Below are 18285 nucleotides of genomic sequence, written 5' to 3' on the forward strand. Positions count from 1 at the left end.
TAGAAATAAGTTGTCAAATCCATGAGATATCTACAGCTATGTACAGCTCAGCTTATTGAAGAATATACATGTGTCATTTCATGTTCCTGTTATGTTACTGAGCTGATTGATACGGGCTGGACACAATATTAGAGACACCTCTCACTGTAACTCAGTGCAGCTCAACAGCAGCACAATCATCATCATCATCATCATCATCCACATGGTGCATTCAGTGTCCCTCTGTGTAACATATGAACCAGAGTCAACACTGCCCTCTGCTGGACTCACAGTCACACTGCTTCTACTGTTCACCTCCATGTTCACCTCTGTCAAGCAGCCATCAGGGGTCAGTGCACAGTTACGTTCAGACGTCCCCAAACTGTCCTCTGGGTTCAGTCAGGTGTCCTTCATTATTCTTAATATCAGGGTGTATCGTACTTTGACAGTTTCCATCAGTCAGCTGACTATGAAGGTGTAATCAATGGACTGGACAGTGAGGAAGGTACGACTGCTCCAGCTGCAGTTTGAATCATATAATAATGTTTGATAGATGATCTGATCACATGATTGGTATGACATCAACATAAAACAGTGTGACTGACATGTTGTTGATTAGACATGAAAGCTTTTAGTTTAATGCTGTTTTTGGACACGAGGTCTGAATCCACCTTTGTGTGGAGTTTACATGTCCTCATGTCTGTGTGTGTGTCCTCTCACTGTCCAAAGACTGGACACTCTGAATGTCCCAGAGGTGTGAGTGTGTGTGTGTGTGTGTGTGTGTGTGTGTGTGTGTGTGTGTGTGTGTGTCCACCCCACGGCTGTGATAAACTCATGACCTGTCCAGGTGTTTCCCACTCCTCACCCACTGACAGCTGGGTCTGACCTCATTTGTGATGTTTTGAAGACGTTAGTTTTATTTTACTCTGTTTGTTCAGACGTGTATGACCTCTGAGATACACGTTGAACAAAAGGCCTATTTCCTGCCAACACCACCCACAACAGAGACACACACAGAGGAAGGAGGTGGGCTTTACTCAGTGTGAACAGTTAACATTCATGCGCTGATCTCAGATGAGCGAGACATGAAATGGAGGAATCATCGTTACAGTGGCTGCTGGGTGAGGAAGACTTCATGACACTTGATCAATGCATGGTTGTGTGTCTGCATACGACAAACAAAGTTTAGATGTCTCGTTACATGTGAAACCTCAAACTAACCTGAGTGTTCTTTGTCCTCAGTTGTGACCTCGCTGCTGAGCTGCACAACAAACCAAGGTCAGTAAACTTCTTCTGTCACGTCTGAAAAGTTCTTTACTCTCTGACAGACACATGAGTGTTGAGGACAGTGTCAGAGGAGGGACATTAGTGAATACAATGAAACACTGAGTGCAGTGTTGGTGGCTGCAGTCTGCACAGACTGAACAGCCAAGCTAAAAATGATCATTTAAAAGGTTTAGTTATCCACAAACCTGCATGGCATGATGCTCCGGCTAACAGAGGAGAAAAACTGCTTCTGTTGAAGGTCAGGTTTGAAGCTAGATGACATGATAACAGGAGGATGATGGAGCTGAATGAAAGTATTGATCAGAGATCAATAAACAGGAAATAAATTATTTATGAGAAACACACGTCACCAGATATTCTGCTGTGTGTTTAACACCAACTGTGACAGTGACGTTTAACAACATGCAGAAAGAGTCAGTCTGTCAGCTCACTGCCTGCCCTCAGTGCTGAAACACTGACACAGATCAGCAGTGAACACACACTGAGACAGTTGGAATATCAGCAATGTGACACAATAAGTCTTGTCAAAAATGCAACTCATCATCTCTATTTGCATCTTTCTGTCCCTCCTCCTCCTCCTCCCCGCAGCCTCTCTGACTGTGAGTCCCTGCAGCTCTCAGATGTTTAAAGGACAGTCTGTCTCTCTGAGCTGTGGGGAGGACGACAGCTCTGCTGGATGGACTCTGAGGAGGAACACAACCACAGACACCAGAACTGAATGTGACGACTGGGGAACACCTGCTGGTTCTGTCTGTAACATCAGCTACATCTTCTTATTGGACAGTGGAGTTTACTGGTGTGAGTCCAGAGAGGGAGCAACCAGTAAGAGCATCAACATCAGTGTCACTGGTAAGATCAGACTGTGGAGTCAGTGTTGATGAAGCTGTGTGTAAATGGATGAAATGCTGTAGTTTGTCTCTGTGTTGAGGTGGATCAGTGATCCTGCAGAGTCCTGTCCTCCCTGTGATGGAGGGACATGATGTCACTCTGCACTGTAAAACAAAGACGTCCTCCAACCTCCCAGCTGCTTTCTATAAAGATGGCTCCTTCATCAGGACTGAGCCTGCAGGTCACATGACCATCCGCCATGTAACCAGGTCTGATGAAGGCCTCTACAAGTGTGACATCACAGGTCATGGAGAGTCTCCACCCAGCTGGCTCACTGTCACAGGTCAGGAGGTCAAACATTATGAATACATTTATAATTTGCATTCAGCACAGAAACATGTGTAAAATGTGTCAGCATTCAACCCACGTTTGATACATGTCATGTTTTCGTCTAAAGTGAATTCAGGAAATATTTTCAGATATGATTTGAAACCAGCTGCTATAAAGTGCTGCATTCATGAGCTTTTGTCAAAAATCAAATATTAAACTGCACCAAGCTGAGAACATCTGATTTACACAGAAAAAAATGAGTGAACGTGTTTTCTATTTATTTTTATTTTGGTGCCTTTGATCTTATATTTGTTTTTGTTTTTTTAGGAAGACCCACCACTACACCTCCCACAACCACCCCTACCTCTAGTTCCCCTCCTCCTGAGTACATCCTGGGGGGGGTGGTTTCATCGGTCTGTGTGCTGGTGTTGCTGGTGTTGCTGGTTCTGCTGGTGATACGATGCATCTACGGGAAACATAAAGGTCAGACACAAAAAAGACAAACAGTGTTTCACAGGTTAATTTTAACCTTCTGCTGCAGCTCACATTTAAAAATGATAGTTTTAATCAACATTACAACACTGAAATAATTACAAGTCTTCAACTCTAATAACAAACTGATCCCTGAAGTCAAACGTCTACAAAGATTTCCATAAATTACTTTTCTGTTGTTAACATCCTCACCACGAGGTCCATTTAGTACATTCTGGAGCTTTTGATTGAATCACATGATCTTCCTCAGCAGATGAAGTCTGAAACTGTAGATGATCAATTTCTATTGTGTTGTAAGCATTTCCCTTTTGTGTTGTCTCAAACGTTGATGGTAAAATTGTTCGTAATTTCGGTTTATTTCGGTTCATTTGCAGCTGCTGAAGTTGGAGATGATGACATCAGAGATGACATCAAAATATCACGTAACCTACAACAGCCAATCAGACGGAGCAGAGGTAATGATGGTTTTATTGATTTTAAGGGGACTTTCAGGGATGGTGACTGTGTGTGTGTGTGTGTGTGTGTGTGTCCATTTTTGTTCTTATATCCTTGTGAGGACCGTTTTGAGTTGTAGAACTTAACAGGACTTTTTGCAAAGTGAGAACTTTTTTTAAGCAGGATATTTTAGAAAGAGTGTAAATCAATGTTTTCAGTCCATGAAGTTTCAGACTGTCGTGGTGTATTTAAGTTGATCACAGTGTGTGTTGTGCTTTGCGTGTGTGCATTTTGCACCCTGTGGTTAACAGGAGCTAGCAGCTCTGTGGTCGTCCAGTTTCTTGCGTCTGATAAAAATACTTCAGCTGAATGTGGACCTGCACACATTTCACCGCAGGGCTGTGAACAAACAAATAAGTAATATGAATTAAATATAAATGTGCAGATTTACAGATCTCTTTATACTATGATCACATTTCATATATCTCAAAATGAGGGAACTGTGGTACTGTTTAACACAACACTGTTTTTAATCAGTTTATTCAATATTAATACTAAATGCTCTTTTTCATTTCCTTGTTGTGACACATTCAGTCCGTGTTCACGTTTGTGACACCAACACTTTACAATGTTAGTATTTACATCTAAATGTTGACTCACATTTGTATTCCACATGATCAACATGTCGACCTATCTTTAGAAAAGCTCGCAGCTCTGTGGTTAAGTCCTCGTCTCATAGGTTGGGTCTGTTTTCAGCCTTTTCCTTAAAAAAAAATAAAAATAAAAATTATAAATTATCAAAACATAAATTGCACTACGGTTTACCAAGTGACCTTTCACACATCTGTCTTTGAGTTATTTCCTGATATTTGCTGATTTAACTGATCAACTACTTCCTTTTCTAATACTATATTAAATACATTATTATTATTGATTGTAGTAGGAGCTCATATAACCTGAATTATTTTTGTTGAATGGTGACTACAGCAGCAGCAGTGCTTATATTAACTGTTCTGGTATCAGTTGCAGAACCTGCACTAATGTAATCTGTATTTTATTTCCCAGAGAGCGATCCAGCTGCCGTCTACTCAGCAGTGAGAGGAGCAGACGACGTCAGCTACGGACAAATAGTCTTCAAAGACATCAGATCAAACAGGAAGAGAGGTACGGCTGTTTGTCTTTGTCTCCATGGCTGAATCCAAATGACCGCACTTCACCACACTTGCAGACTTGCAGAATTTGCGGACACATTCCCGGGAAGTCTGGGAGTGCTGAGGACTCCAAATCCACAACTCATCCAGTCCACAAGGGGCCTCAAGTGGACTTTCTGCAGACTTCCAGAGAGTCTGCTTGGGGTGCAGACTTCAGCAGGTGTCCCTGATTTAATAACCCACAATTCATTGCAATACGGACGAGACGTGTTTTTTTCATCAAACGAAAAAAGGCTATACATGTGATTTATATGTTGTTATCAGCAGGGACAGATGAGTTCAGCACTGTTCATCAACTTATATGACATATATATGAATATGACAGCAGCGATAGTTGAACATTTCCATGGCAACGAGTAAAATAGTCACTTGCAGTCTCTGCCCTCGCAGACTTCACGTGATGACGGTAAATAAGTCACTCTACGTACAGCTGAAGTCTGCGAGGGCTCAGTCTGCAGGTCCAGAGGGTGGACATTTGGATTCAGCCCATGGTGGACCAACTGTAGTCTGTGAGAGAAGAAGACAGAAGAGCTCAGCTGGTCACTGTAGCTTTAGTCAAAAAACGAGAGAATAATGCATGTGTGGGACTATTTTCAGTGGTGGACTGATACACATCTGGTGCTCTAGTGGCAGTGACGTGTATCTGGGATTGGGTCAAAATAAACTACAGTGACTTTACATGCACAAAATATTCTGGTTTTCGCCCTTATTCCAAAAAAGACTATATTCCTACTGAGCGGTTAACATGACTCATGAACATGAATATTCCACTAATACTCCCATGGCGGGAAATCATGGTTCAAAGTTTTCAAATGACAATCAGAAAGATTAATGATCATTAAAAATACTTATCAATTAATAATCAAAATAACTATAACCAAAATGACACACCAATGGTAAAGTTTTTGACACAGTAGAGGTTAACATTTATTCCAAAGAAAGAAAGCTGAATAACACACAGTATATCCTAACAAGTTACTAGATTCAAGTGTGAGTGTATGAATGTGTGTGAAAAGGAGAGACAAAAACACGAGTGTGAACACACAAAAAACAAAATGGCCACCAACAGAGACAGCTGCATAGAAGCTAAGCGGCAGACCAAAGTTTCCTACACCTCAAACTGGCTTCTAATATTGTTTTTTTCACTGTGCATGTTAAACCACAGCAGCTACTTCTTCCTGTTGATTCCAGTGAGCTGTGGCGTGAGGCTGGTCAGGTTTCTCACAATAGTCTCGTCTGCTTTACCTGACAGTGACGTCTTTTGTACCCTGTGGTTTAATGTGTCAACGCTCTTTTAATCGCAGCGAGCAGCTTTGCGGTGGTCTAGTTTCCTGTTTCTGACAAATACCCTCCAGTTACATTTGGTCTTTCATTGTTCACAGCAGTGCCCACAACCTGCAGCCATTTTAGAGTCCATCACAAATGTGATTATAATTCAACATGACCAATAATCACACAGCAGTAGTGTTAATCGTCTTTATATTACTATCAGTAGCTGGTGCTAACACTAGCAGTCCTAAGCTAACAGTAACAGTATCAGGTGCACTACCTGCAGTAATGTACGTTAATATAAGTTGCATGTATTTTATTTTTCAGAGAGTGAATCAGCTGCAGTTTACTCAGCAGTGAGAAGAAAAGAAGACGTCAGTTATGGACAAATAGAGATCAGGCCGAACAGGAGGAGAGGTACAGCTGCTCTTTATTACTGAACTCTACCACAGAGCCAGGCTAGCTGTTTCCCCCTGCTTCCAGTCTTTGTGCTAAGCTAAGCTAACCACGTCCTGACTCCAGCTCTGAACTGAACGCACAAACACAAAAAGCCAGATGCACCTGCTGCACTGCTGTTTACATGATGGATCCAGCAAAGTGAAGCAGCAAGCAGTTTTCTGCTGTGATGTCACTGCAGCAAATATCAAAACTAAAAACTGTAGTTATAAACTTCACAGAGGAAACACAACTAAACTTTTAGCTTCTGGAATAATTGATGCAGTTATGCTGCTCCTCGCGTCTAAAAGTGGAGTCGGACAGCAGCTCTGCTCTGATCTCTGCTACGTTCACGTTTTACACAATGTGACTGCAGCAAAGATCAAAACTGAAAAATGAAGTTGTGAACTTGACAGAACTGAACTCTCTCGATGAACTCGATGAAGTTACGCTGCTCCTCATGTGTAAATGTGCACAGAGTCTCTCTTGATGTGGAATCGGATAGCAGCTCTGCTGTGATCTCTGCTACTTTCACATTTTACTAAACTTTAGAATTTATTTAAAAATCAATATATTTTTCCATCCACCAAACACATTTTGCTGCAGGTTAACAAGGAGCATGGCATGCCCACTGTGTGTGACCCCTGATGGTCTGTGGGCTTATGGGAAATGGTGTTCTTCTAACAAACAGAAACATGGTTAGAAAGTACCATCCTTATCCAGACATGAAGCGAGCCAAACAACATGCTGCTGAGAACCACTCTGGTTTTAGACATTAGCTGCTAACGTTAGCATGCAGCTGTCTGATAACAAGACTTTAGATTATTTTTCACCTCACATTATAAACATTAGACTCATGTTATTTGTGTAGGTTATATTACAGCCTATGATGCGACACTGACTTCCTGTTTACACACAGATTATAGATCATATAGAATAATAATAATATATAAAATATTTGTGTCTTTGTCTCCAACAGTTTCTCATGTTGTTTAAACTGTGTGTGTGTTCAGAGCCAGGGTCGTCTACTCTTCACTGAGGTAGACCTTCACACCGTCACACCAGTCCAACCAGTGAATCCAGCTGGCCTGTCACTGGTCCCCACAGCCCCTCCCACCTCAGGACATTCATGGGCTTTATTTCTTATTTCTATATGTGAAAGTTAAATGAGACTGGTGCAGCTACAGAGAGACAAACAGCTTCACTTTACACATTATTGTTTTATTTTTCTTTGGATAAATAACTTGTTAAATACTTATTTGTTTAGGTGGTAGTGTTTCAGTAGGGTGAAGAACACCGACATGTTTCTACTGAACAGAAGCTGCTGATAATAATGAACTTTACTGCTCTGATATTGATATCAAGTGGTGTCTCTGCAGGATCAATAAACTCTGGTATCTCTGCCTGTCCTCCTCGTGTGCTGCTGTGGGTTTCACTAAGCTGACACATGGAACATTTGACTTGTTCTGGTTTGGTTGTGGCTAACCGCTCGGTGCAGACAACAGAACAAACACACCGCAGACTATAAACAGCACCACCATGTGTGTGTGTGTGTGTGTGTGTGTGTGTGAAGAGGTTTGGTTCTGTAGTCCATGAATTATTGAAACTATCCATTGTGTAAAGTTTCTTTAAGAAGTTTGAACATCAGAAATCATCAGGTCCTGTTTTTCATGTGAGACTCAAACAAGCAGCAGCATCACAAAGTGATCACCTGCATCAGGTCGCCACATTTAAAGGTCAGGTTCAGGTGTCAGAGAAGCAGCATCGGGCACTGAGTGCACATCAGACATTAAAGACATCCCATAATAGTATGTGTACATGTATCTGTTAGTGTCAGTGTGTCAGTGTGAGGAGTTAGTCAGAGTCCAGCTTCAGACCTGAATCTGTCAGCTGACTGGATGTGTGTTGATGATCACTGCGCACACACATCTGCTGCTGACACACATTTATTGATCGACCAGCTTTTTCAAACACACACTGAACTCATATGTGTCGCTCTGCAGCTTGCAGGACTTCTCTCATCTTAATGTTCTGCCCCCTGCTGGTGTTGAGTCGTACTGCAGCTCCACTGTCTCAGTCACTCACTGATCAATCAATCAATCAATGTCAGCTGATCAGTTGTGTCCATGCTCTGTGACCTCCTCAACATGTGAACCAACAGAGATCACAGAGAGCGTGTTGTTGTTCTCACCTGTGTGATGTCACTCTGTGAGCCTGCTACACCTGAACAGGAGGATCATCCAGCAGGAGCATGTCAGCCTCAATCAGCACACACACACACCTGTTGGTGACGTCACATCTCAGCTGTGTTTGATCAGTGACTGACAGGGGGGCGTGTCTACCAGCTGAAAACACCAGACGGCCCACTGGGAGGCTCTGGAGGCATCTGGTTGCTATGATACAGAATATGTGCAGGAGTAGACATGTCGTCACCAGGTGGAGCTCGTGCTCTGGATGAGGTGAAGCTGAAGCACAGAGGGAGAGAGGACGGAGCCGCCGGTGTGTGTGTGTTCATGACAGGAAACAATAACAATAATAATAAAAACTGAGATGAAATATATGTTTGTGTACGTGATGAAACTGTTTGTGATGGACTATCAGACATTGAAAGTTGAGAACAGCCACGCTTGTAATTATCTTCAAATGCCGCATGACTGACAGGCTGGTAAACTCCAGTAAATAGTCTGCACCAGGATGTTTGGGTTGGTGCGAGTTGTGAGCTGTAATTCAGCAGTAAATAATCAGCCGTGTGTGTCTGACTGTGGATGGTGGAGCTGCTGAATGGATTTGTGGAGTTTGTTAGTTGCAGCGGTGGCTGTTAGCAGCTAGCTCCGCTCACAGACTTCACAGCTTCACCCCGCAGGACTCCACTCAGTCCAGACTGGAGAAGGTTTGTGGGTTGATGGTTTTTGACAGGCAGGTAAGAGGCTCAGTTATCTGTGAGTGTAGCTGTGCTGTAAGTAAACAGTCTGAACTCAGACCAGTTTTCTCTGACAGAGATGAAAGTTTAATTTGAATCACCAACTCTGTGAGAGGACACCAGTTTAAACCTCCAGACTAACATGTTGCACATGAAGAAACAAGTTATGTTTCTGCTTCTTAACAGTCACATGGATAAGTCAGAGTTTACAGTGAACCTGGGGACAAATCCTAGTTGGCTCACATTAGTTATTTGTTGAGAGCATAAATAGAGAGATGTTGAGCTTTTCAAATGATGATCAGTAAGTGTGGAAACATCAGACATGTTCAGTGTGTTAACTGTTGTTGTTGTTGTTGTTGTTCAATGACTGATTAATGAAGGCAGGTGTTTCCTTTTCTCTCCTGAACATTAAACACAGTCACACACAATCACGTGCCGAGACTGTCAGTGATGTCAGAGACAGACAGCAGGTGGCAGCACAGCAGAAATTAATTCAGTGTCTGTCTTCGCTCACAGCGGGCAGAACCTGGCAGAGAGTTGGAGGGAGACAGTGTGACGAGCTGAGTTATTGTTCAGCTTAATGGTGGGTTGTTGCCTAAATTCGTCAGGCTGTATTGAGATGTTTTAATGGTTTAATTTCACAGCAGTGACAAACAATGCTGAGGCTCAGTGCAAACACTATTATTCTGCAGGACGCTCGATGTGCATACAACTGCCACAAGAGGGAGGAGCAGGGGCTTGACTCAGATGCAGTTGTTTGCCAGATCACACAGTTGATTGCCCATTTGGCAATGGGCCAAATTTAAAATCTAAAATCTGAAATTATTAAAAGAAATATAAAAAACATGTTTTGCAAAAAGGACAGCTGTTACCAATCTCTTCCTGCTGCAGAACAACACGGAGGGAAAACTCCTGGACTAAAATGTTGTCTCTGAGAGAGAAGCTGAGGTCATTTTCTACTGACTGACACTAAAGAGGAAGTTAATCACAAGCTAAGATGCACTACTCAACTACTGGGTGGCAGTAGCTCAGTCCATAGGGACTTGGCTTGGGAGCCGGAGGGTCGCCTGCTCAAGTCCCCGTCCGGACCAAAATATGGAGCATGGACTGGAAGCTGGAGAGGTGCCAGTTCACCTCCTGGGCACTGCCGAGGTGCCCTTGAGCAAGGCACCAAACTCCCCAACCGCTCCGAGCTCCTGTCATGAGCAGCCCCCTCACTCTGACATCTCTCCACCTAGTGCATGTATAGGTCCTGTTTGTGTTTGGACCTGTGTGTAATTGACAACAGAGTGAAAAAAATGAATTTCCCCTCGGGGATTAATAAAGTATAAAAGAAAAAAAGAAGAAAAAGAAAAAAGCACTACGTCGGTACAACACCTCAAACTGACATTTTTTTCCCACCAACAACTAACTCGCGTGGTTGGGTTTAGGCAACAACAGAACAGGGTTTATCTTTACAATCGTACGGGACTCCAGCACTGCTCTCTCAGGTGAAAGTCAGTGTTTGTCAAACTTAACAGTACAAACATTTGATCTGAATGTCAAACACCTTTTGACACATTCAGGATCTTCTGTGTAAAGTTGGACTGTGTTTCAACCACAAAATAAACACACCCAGTCAGACACGCCTGCATGGAGTCATCATCATGATGAAGAGATAAATCTCAGTGTGACACACAAGTTACAGCAAGAAACACACACAGAGCTTCACACACACATTTAACTATCATGTACATACAACTAAATGTACATTAACAAACAAACAAACAACCAAAGTGTGTGTGAACAAGTCAAAGTGTGTGTGTTCAGAGCAGACATGTTTGAGGATTTAAGTGTCAAAGTGCTCTGTGTGTCTAACTGCTCAGTAAAGATGCTGCTGCTGTTGTTACTCATCTCTTCCTGCTTCATGAGTCTGTGTCTCACTTTGTCTTCAACCTGCCGAACAACACGCAGGGAAAACTCCTGGAATACAATGGCCTCACTCTTTGTTCGGTGTAACTTGGGTCACAGCCAGCAAGACACTATCAAGTCTCTTAGTAAAAGCAAACAACTGTTTGGTCGGTCAGTCCACTTTGAGGTTACAATGAAATATTTTCCTCCACATTTGAAATTCAAAGCAGTTTCATCATGTTCATCAAGTTACTGCTGCTGCAGAGTGAAGGGATCAGTTTAAACTGAGTCACTGTGTGTTTGTGCCATATGAGCCTCAAAGAACCCTGAGACTCAACCCAAAGCTTAAAACATTCCTATTTCACACTTCTCTGCCTATTATTTGTTTCTAATTTAATTACCTTGTGCATCTAAATATGAGAGTTTAACATACTTTTTTATCTGATTATTTATGTTTACATTTGATTAAAGTGCACACGCTTATTTTTTAAAGTTTGTATCTCTTGTATGGCCTGCTTGTATTTGCAGCTTTAAACCGTAGTTTGCTTGTTTTGTTTTTTTACTTTTGCTTTTTTTTTATTACCTTATAAAGTCCAGTGATCTTTCCTGGCACGTTGGAAATTTCTCTGAGGAAGACTATGACAAACATTTCCATGACAAAAACAGGACAATGACGAGCTAAAAAAAGATCTTAGTAATAAAAACTGAGATGAAATATATGTTTGTGTACGTGATGAAACTGTTTGTGATGGACTATCAGACATTGAAAGTTGAGAACAGCCATGCTTGTAATTATCTTCAAATGCTGCATGACTGACAGGCTGGTAAACTCCAGCAAATAGTCTGCACCAGGATGTTTGGGTTGGTGCGAGTTGTGAGCTGTAATTCAGCAGTAAATAATCAGCCGTGTGTGTCTGACTGTGGATGGTGGAGCTGCTGAATGGATTTGTGGAGTTTGTTAGTTGCAGCGGTGGCTGTTAGCAGCTAGCTCCGCTCACAGACTTCACAGCTTCACCCCGCAGGACTCCACTCAGTCCAGACTGGAGAAGGTTTGTGGGTTGATGGTTTTTGACAGGCAGGTAAGAGGCTCAGTTAGCTGTGTTGTAAGTAAACAGTCTGAACTCAGACCAGTTTTCTCTGACAGAGATGAAAGTTTAATTTGAATCACCAACTCTGTGAGAGGACACCAGTTTAAACCTCCAGACTAACATGTTGCACATGAAGAAACAAGTTATGTTTCTGCTTCTTAACAGTCACATGGATAAGTCAGAGTTTACAGTGAACCTGGGGACAAATCCTAGTTGGCTCACATTAGTTATTTGTTGAGAGCATAAATAGAGAGATGTTGAGCTTTTCAAATGATGATCAGTAAGTGTGTGCTCGTAAATCAGCCCTTAAACCTGCTGGAGACATGACACACACATTATGTTATACAACCTGTCACCTTGAGTCTGATTTATGATCCATGAATCAGCCTCACTGGATTAGTTTAAAGAGAAAAACATATTAAAAAACATCATGACTAAAATGTTTTGAATTTTTCTTGACTGAAACTATGCAGGACTAAAATGTGCCTTGCCTTCTCATCTGAGTCATTATGTTATAGTGTTTTAAATTTTTATTTTAGAGCTAGGGATTGTTTGGCTTTATTAATACTTGTGTTTTTGTAACAGCTGAGGTGGATTATGAGACTTTGGTCCCTGGGCATGGACACCTGATGTAATTACAGACAAAAGACAGCCAAATGACAGATTTATGTTAATATATTACCTTGTTGTTATGTTAACCTGTGATCTGAGCTCCACTAGCTCAGACAAAAGCAACTCTACCAACCGGTTTCTGTCAGTTCAGTGCAGACGAAGAGCTCAGAACAAGTGACGGACAGAAAATGCAGCAGGAGATCATCATCCTCTCAGCTCTCATGGCTACATTCTTGTTCCTGTTGTTCCCTCTATGTGCAGCAGCTTCTGGTAAATATCAGCTTTTACTGTGAAGAGATTCATGGAGATATTATTTCTGACCTGTGCTGTTAAGACTGTGTTTTGATGATGAGACTGGATTTTGTGAAGTATATGAATATATGAATAATGTAGCAGCTGTTTTTCATATAATAGTCCAAATTTAGGCTTTAAAGTATGTCAGCCTAATTATTTATTCCTCATGCATCATGTCTGGTTTTATTTCCCAGCACTACTGTCTTCCTACAGTTTAGTCCTTCCCTGTTTCCAGAGTCTTCCCTTTCCCTTCTCCATGTTAGTCTGTAGTGTTTCCCACCACCCCCTTGTTGTCAGCCAATCCCCATTTCCCTCCTTTTGCCTGTGTCCTCCTCCTCCATCTGTGTCTCATACTTGTGACTAGTTTGCTGTGTATATATATACCTGTGTATTTCCCTTTGTTCCTTGTGACTTCGTCCGTGTTCATTCCCATGTTATTGGTGTCATTCCCTGCTCCGTTTCTTCCTGGAGTTCATCCCGGTGTTCTTTGTGCTTCTACAGTTTGTTTCACTTTAATCTTGGAGCTCTTTTCTTTTGGACTTTGTGTTTTGTTGCCTGTCCATTTGGAGGATTCTTCACCAGCGTTAAACTCGCTATTTGTGTAAACCTTAACCTGCCTACTGCTCTGTATCAAGGTCCTTTCTGAACTGCTACATGACAGCTTCTCTCTAAAGCGCGATTTATACTCCTGTGATGAATCTCTGCCATATCCTGACGTGCACCTCATCAGAATTGTACAGGTTCAGGTTCAGGTTCAGGTTACTTTATTTATACCTGTAGGTAGATTTGTTTTGCAGCAAGATGGTGACATTCACTCAACAGACAAATGATGTGACAATGTAACATGAAATGTAGTAAAAACAGATTGAGAAATAAAAACAATACACATTAAACATGATAAAAAATAAAATAAAATAAAATAAAAGTGCTCAAGTCTACACTAATCAGGACACAAAGAGAAATAAATATTAATAAATAATAATTAAAAGGCACCGATGGGTCATAAATACAATAAATGAATAAAGAAAGTGCTGTATATGTGCAAAAGTTGTTACAGCTTGTTCAGCTCAGTGAAAGCAGCAGGAACAAAGCTATTGCTGTACAATTAAAAACCTCAGACTGGAGCTTAAAATCACTGTGCAATGGGTGGGAGTCGTCGTTTAAAAGGTGATTTAAAGTAACTCTTTGGATTTTACAGATTTTACTGTATGCTTTAGATCAATTATTTGTTGACCTTTGAATTAATTGTTCTTAATTAAACTTGATGAGACACAAAACATCATTTATGACTACCTTTAACCGTAACTCTGTGGTTGAAATATGAAATGTAATCTGTATGACTCCACATGGCCTGTCTGGGCCTGTTCCTGTAACAACGCCAAAATGTCGGGCTACCTCGAGTGAGGTGCATGAAAGCAAATTGTAACTTTCCTACCATCTCAGTCTGAATTATTAGGGTGTGTTTTTATTTCCACACGTCTTCTGACAAGTGCAGAGAACTGACAGATAAGAGAATAGACTGCTGGCATTTCACATCAAACAACAGTTATTTTACAGGCTGCTAATGATGTAGTGTAATGATGATGATGTAATGATGAGTAGTGATGGCCAAATGAATTATATTGTGTAGTGATAGTGTATTTATTTTTTTTTGCCTGTTGTCTTATTTGCACTGTTTCATACACAGAAGAAGTGTATTGTTGTTGATGATCACCCATTGTCATGAAGTTCTCTGACTCATGCTCCTGAACTCGAACATTAGTCTAACATTAACATACCAGCATTCAGCCTCCCAGCTGTGTATGTCTTAGCTTGATTAAGCAAATACTATGTTACCCAGAAACCCTTGTGTGGGAGACCCAGTAACACACCACAGTGGTCTTAAAAGCAATGGGGATAAACTCAAGTCTGAAGAGAAAAGTTTACAATATTAAGATATTATGTTAATGTTACAGGGCATTTATATGAAAAAAAAACAAACTAAGATTTCTTATTTTTGTTGTATTACTTTCAGTTTGATGATTTTAGAAACATAAACAGATGATACTTACAGTTCAAAGCCCCCTCCTTCCTCTGTGCCTGTGGTTGGCAGTGTTGTGGTTTTATCTCAGCACACTCTTAGATTTCTTTGTTCAGTCAGAATGAAACAGATAAATTAAGTTTTAAAATGAGGCTCTGAGTCTCGACATGATGTGAAGAGAGGCAAAAGATAAAACTTGAGATGAAAAGTAAGCAGCAAAAGAAACATCAATGTAAATAATAGTGACAGTGATGCGTTCACTGACAGTGAGACTAACACCTCACTAACACCAACACTGTGTGTGTGTGTGTGTGTTCATTGTTGTGATTGCAGGAGGTGAAAGTTGAAGTAAAGAAGTAAAGATTAAAAACATTTATTTTAATCTGTTAGATTTATGACAAAATGACTTGATGATGATGTTCAAACAAACAGGCTGTATCTTCCTGTAGGTGGCAGCGGTTTAGTTGACAGGAAGTGGACCAGTTTTATATCTGCATGTGTGACAGCTTCTGTCTGTTTTACCCAGTGAGCTGTGGTCAGACAGAGACTAACATACAGAGTGTAGCTGCACGCTATCAAAGTACTCATCAACAATCAGAATCAGGTCTGTTGCTGAGTAAGTTTTAACATACAAGGAATCTGCCTTGTTGTTTTGGAGCATGAAGATGAAAATAAGAAGATGAGCAGTAAAGATGTGCAGTAAAGTCAGGTGTAGTGTCTGTGGGGGCAGGATGAGAGTCTGTCAGAGGTCGTCCCAGGCCTTGTTCATGAGTCCAGCTGCACACAGGAAGAAACTGTTCTCATGCTGTGAGCTGCTGGTCCTGATGGACTGCATCAAATTGATGCAGAGATGTGGTCTTTTTTTTATTACACACATTCTCCTTCCTTGTCAAAACCTGGTGCCTACATTACCCACAGTGCAGTGGTAGCCTGGAGCCTGGAGCAGAGACGAGGAGCTACAGAGGTCTGGTAAGCTCACTTGTTGTTGTGGTATTAGATATGGACAACAAGAGCATAAATGACTGTGTTGATCTTTGGATTCAACAACAGCTGCTCCACATGTGTTCACAACAATAAACTCCTTTTAGATACAGACACAAAGTGTCAAGTCCAGTCAGTAACTTCAGGGAAATGACAACTACAGTCTCACTAATACACACAGGTGGAAATATCCTTCATCACAATCAACAACGTTCATCTCTGCCATTAGAAACTAACACAAGTGACCAGCTGCAGGAGAGAAACCACACAGCTGCTGCACCCACCTCCACAGAGGAAATGGAGGTTTGAACAGCTCTGAGACAAACATTCAAAGTGTTTGATGATGTCACATGACCAAGAGCTACCATGGGACAAACATCTCTTCATCGGCTCGTCTGTAAGTGAGCCAAGACTAACTGCATGTTAAAGGGTTAGCGGACTGAGCTGCAGTGTGTCAGACATGTCAAAGTTATCTATCAGTCGTCCACATGTACTCACTCAAAGGAGCCGACTCTCTGTGTGTTTGCTCTGTGTTGCCTTCAAGTTCCTGTTAAAAGAGAAATGTGGTATTTGTGTCAGATGATTCTCTGACTTGTAGCTGCTGTGACTCTTAGTGCTGCATTCACATCCTGACAGACACAGTAAAGCAAGTGTCACGAGTGTGACTTTTTTTATTTTATTTTTTATTTCATTCATTGAAAAAAAATAAAATAAAAACAACACAATATAAACACAACATTCCCAAATCTGAATGAAAGGGAGCAGAAAGAAGAATAATCTTATTTAATCTGCCCATTTATCCCATAAAATCAATTTACAAAGCACTTAAATTAAAACAACAACAACAACAACAACAAAATAAACAAAAATAAAATAAAATAGCTGCCGGCCACAACACAGACAGTCACGTTCTTTTTAGTTCCCGAGTTACAATTCAATTAATACCATTTCAGGTCATGGAGAGTCTCCACCCAGCTGGCTCACTGTCACAGGTCAGGAGGTTACCTTTGATTTCAGGAGTTCATTCATCCAGATATTCACCTGACCAGGTGAATAATCAATAAACACAATGCCCTTTGCATCCCAGAAAACTGAAGTCATCACCTTCCCTGTTGATGACACCACCTTGGTCTTCTTTGGAGGGTGTGAAAAGGGGTGTTTCCACTGCATGGTCTGCTGTTTTGTCTCTGGCTCCAAGTGGTGGACCCAACACTCATCCTGGGTTAGGAAAAGTTCAAGAAAACCAGCTGGATCTGCTTCCAAACGTGTTCAGTTCTCCTGCAACATGACCATTCTGGTGTGCTTTTGATCAGGGGTCAAAGGCCGTGGCACCCACCAAGTGGAAACCTTCAAGTTCATTGTGCAGAATGTTCTCTACTCTTTCACTGGAAATGCTTACAGCATTAGCTATCTGATTAACAGTAAAACGTCTAACCCCTTTTTCTGCAGATATTTGATAACACCACGATGCCAAATTTTGTCCATGTTCATGAAATGTCTCCAGTACTATTTTCCTCGATTAGCTGTCAAATGTGGGTTTAACTAGAAGGAAACAATGCAGTTAGTGTCAGGAAAGATGGAATTTAATCCATGTCAAGTTTCATTGCTCTGGCATTACTCCTTCTTAGTCAGCCTATGAACCTTTCAGCCCACCCTTGTAGATACCAGCCCCTTTTACACTGCCAGGTTTTCTGCGAATGTTGGGCCATTTTGCCGGCAAGCTGCGAGCGTTTAGACACACACAGGCGGAATGGCGAGTTGATCCGAGGTGCCCAATTGAGCACCTGTCCTGCAAAATGCCTGTGCACGGCTGTAGCTGTTAATGTGTCTCTGGCTGCGCACTTTGATGAAGCCAGTGAAAACACCACAGCGCTCTGCAGTCGTACGGTGTCTCTCTTTGACCACATTTCAGTGGTTCAAACAGAGAGTAGCTTTCACACATGCAGCTACAACATCACCCCCTCACTTCCTCCCACCTACAGGAACACACAGCCTGTTTCTACAGAAGTGAAACACCATTTATGAAAGTTTAAAGATAACAATCAGTCATCTTACTGTGAAACGCAAATCAAAGTCTAATCAAAAGAGCCGTTTAACCTCAGTTTATAAAAGCACCAAACCACAAACACATCCTGCAGAGTCTGTCTGACTGTCAGTGAACGCATCATGCAGGTCATGATATTAGATTCTGGCTTCTGTTGTTATTTTGATTTT

The 18285-nt window shown here is 41.5% G+C and overlaps 2 protein-coding genes across 4 annotated transcripts in view; one reads left to right on the forward strand and one right to left on the reverse strand.

The window, feature by feature from the left end:
- LOC125883794 (butyrophilin subfamily 2 member A2-like) overlaps positions 1–18285 on the reverse strand; it is a 103260-nt gene that overhangs the window by 22020 nt on the left and 62955 nt on the right. The gene's annotated exons all lie outside the window — the stretch shown is intronic.
- LOC125883773 (high affinity immunoglobulin gamma Fc receptor I-like) lies at positions 956–7675 on the forward strand. Of its 2 annotated transcripts, none has more exons than XM_049568329.1 (9): positions 956–1100; positions 1222–1257; positions 1855–2115; positions 2195–2437; positions 2752–2907; positions 3291–3371; positions 4417–4515; positions 6159–6248; positions 7246–7675. In XM_049568329.1, the coding sequence occupies exons 1-9, from the start codon at positions 1070–1072 to the stop codon at positions 7260–7262; spliced, it is 1014 nt and encodes a 337-aa protein (XP_049424286.1). In that variant the 5' UTR covers positions 956–1069; the 3' UTR covers positions 7263–7675. The 2 variants fall into 2 exon arrangements, with proteins under 2 accessions (XP_049424286.1, XP_049424285.1); XM_049568328.1 differs by having other exon boundaries at positions 957–1100; positions 7280–7675.

The sequence above is a fragment of the Epinephelus fuscoguttatus genome, linkage group LG23 (genome assembly GCF_011397635.1).
Source record: "Epinephelus fuscoguttatus linkage group LG23, E.fuscoguttatus.final_Chr_v1".
Classification (NCBI taxonomy): domain Eukaryota; kingdom Metazoa; phylum Chordata; class Actinopteri; order Perciformes; family Serranidae; genus Epinephelus; species Epinephelus fuscoguttatus.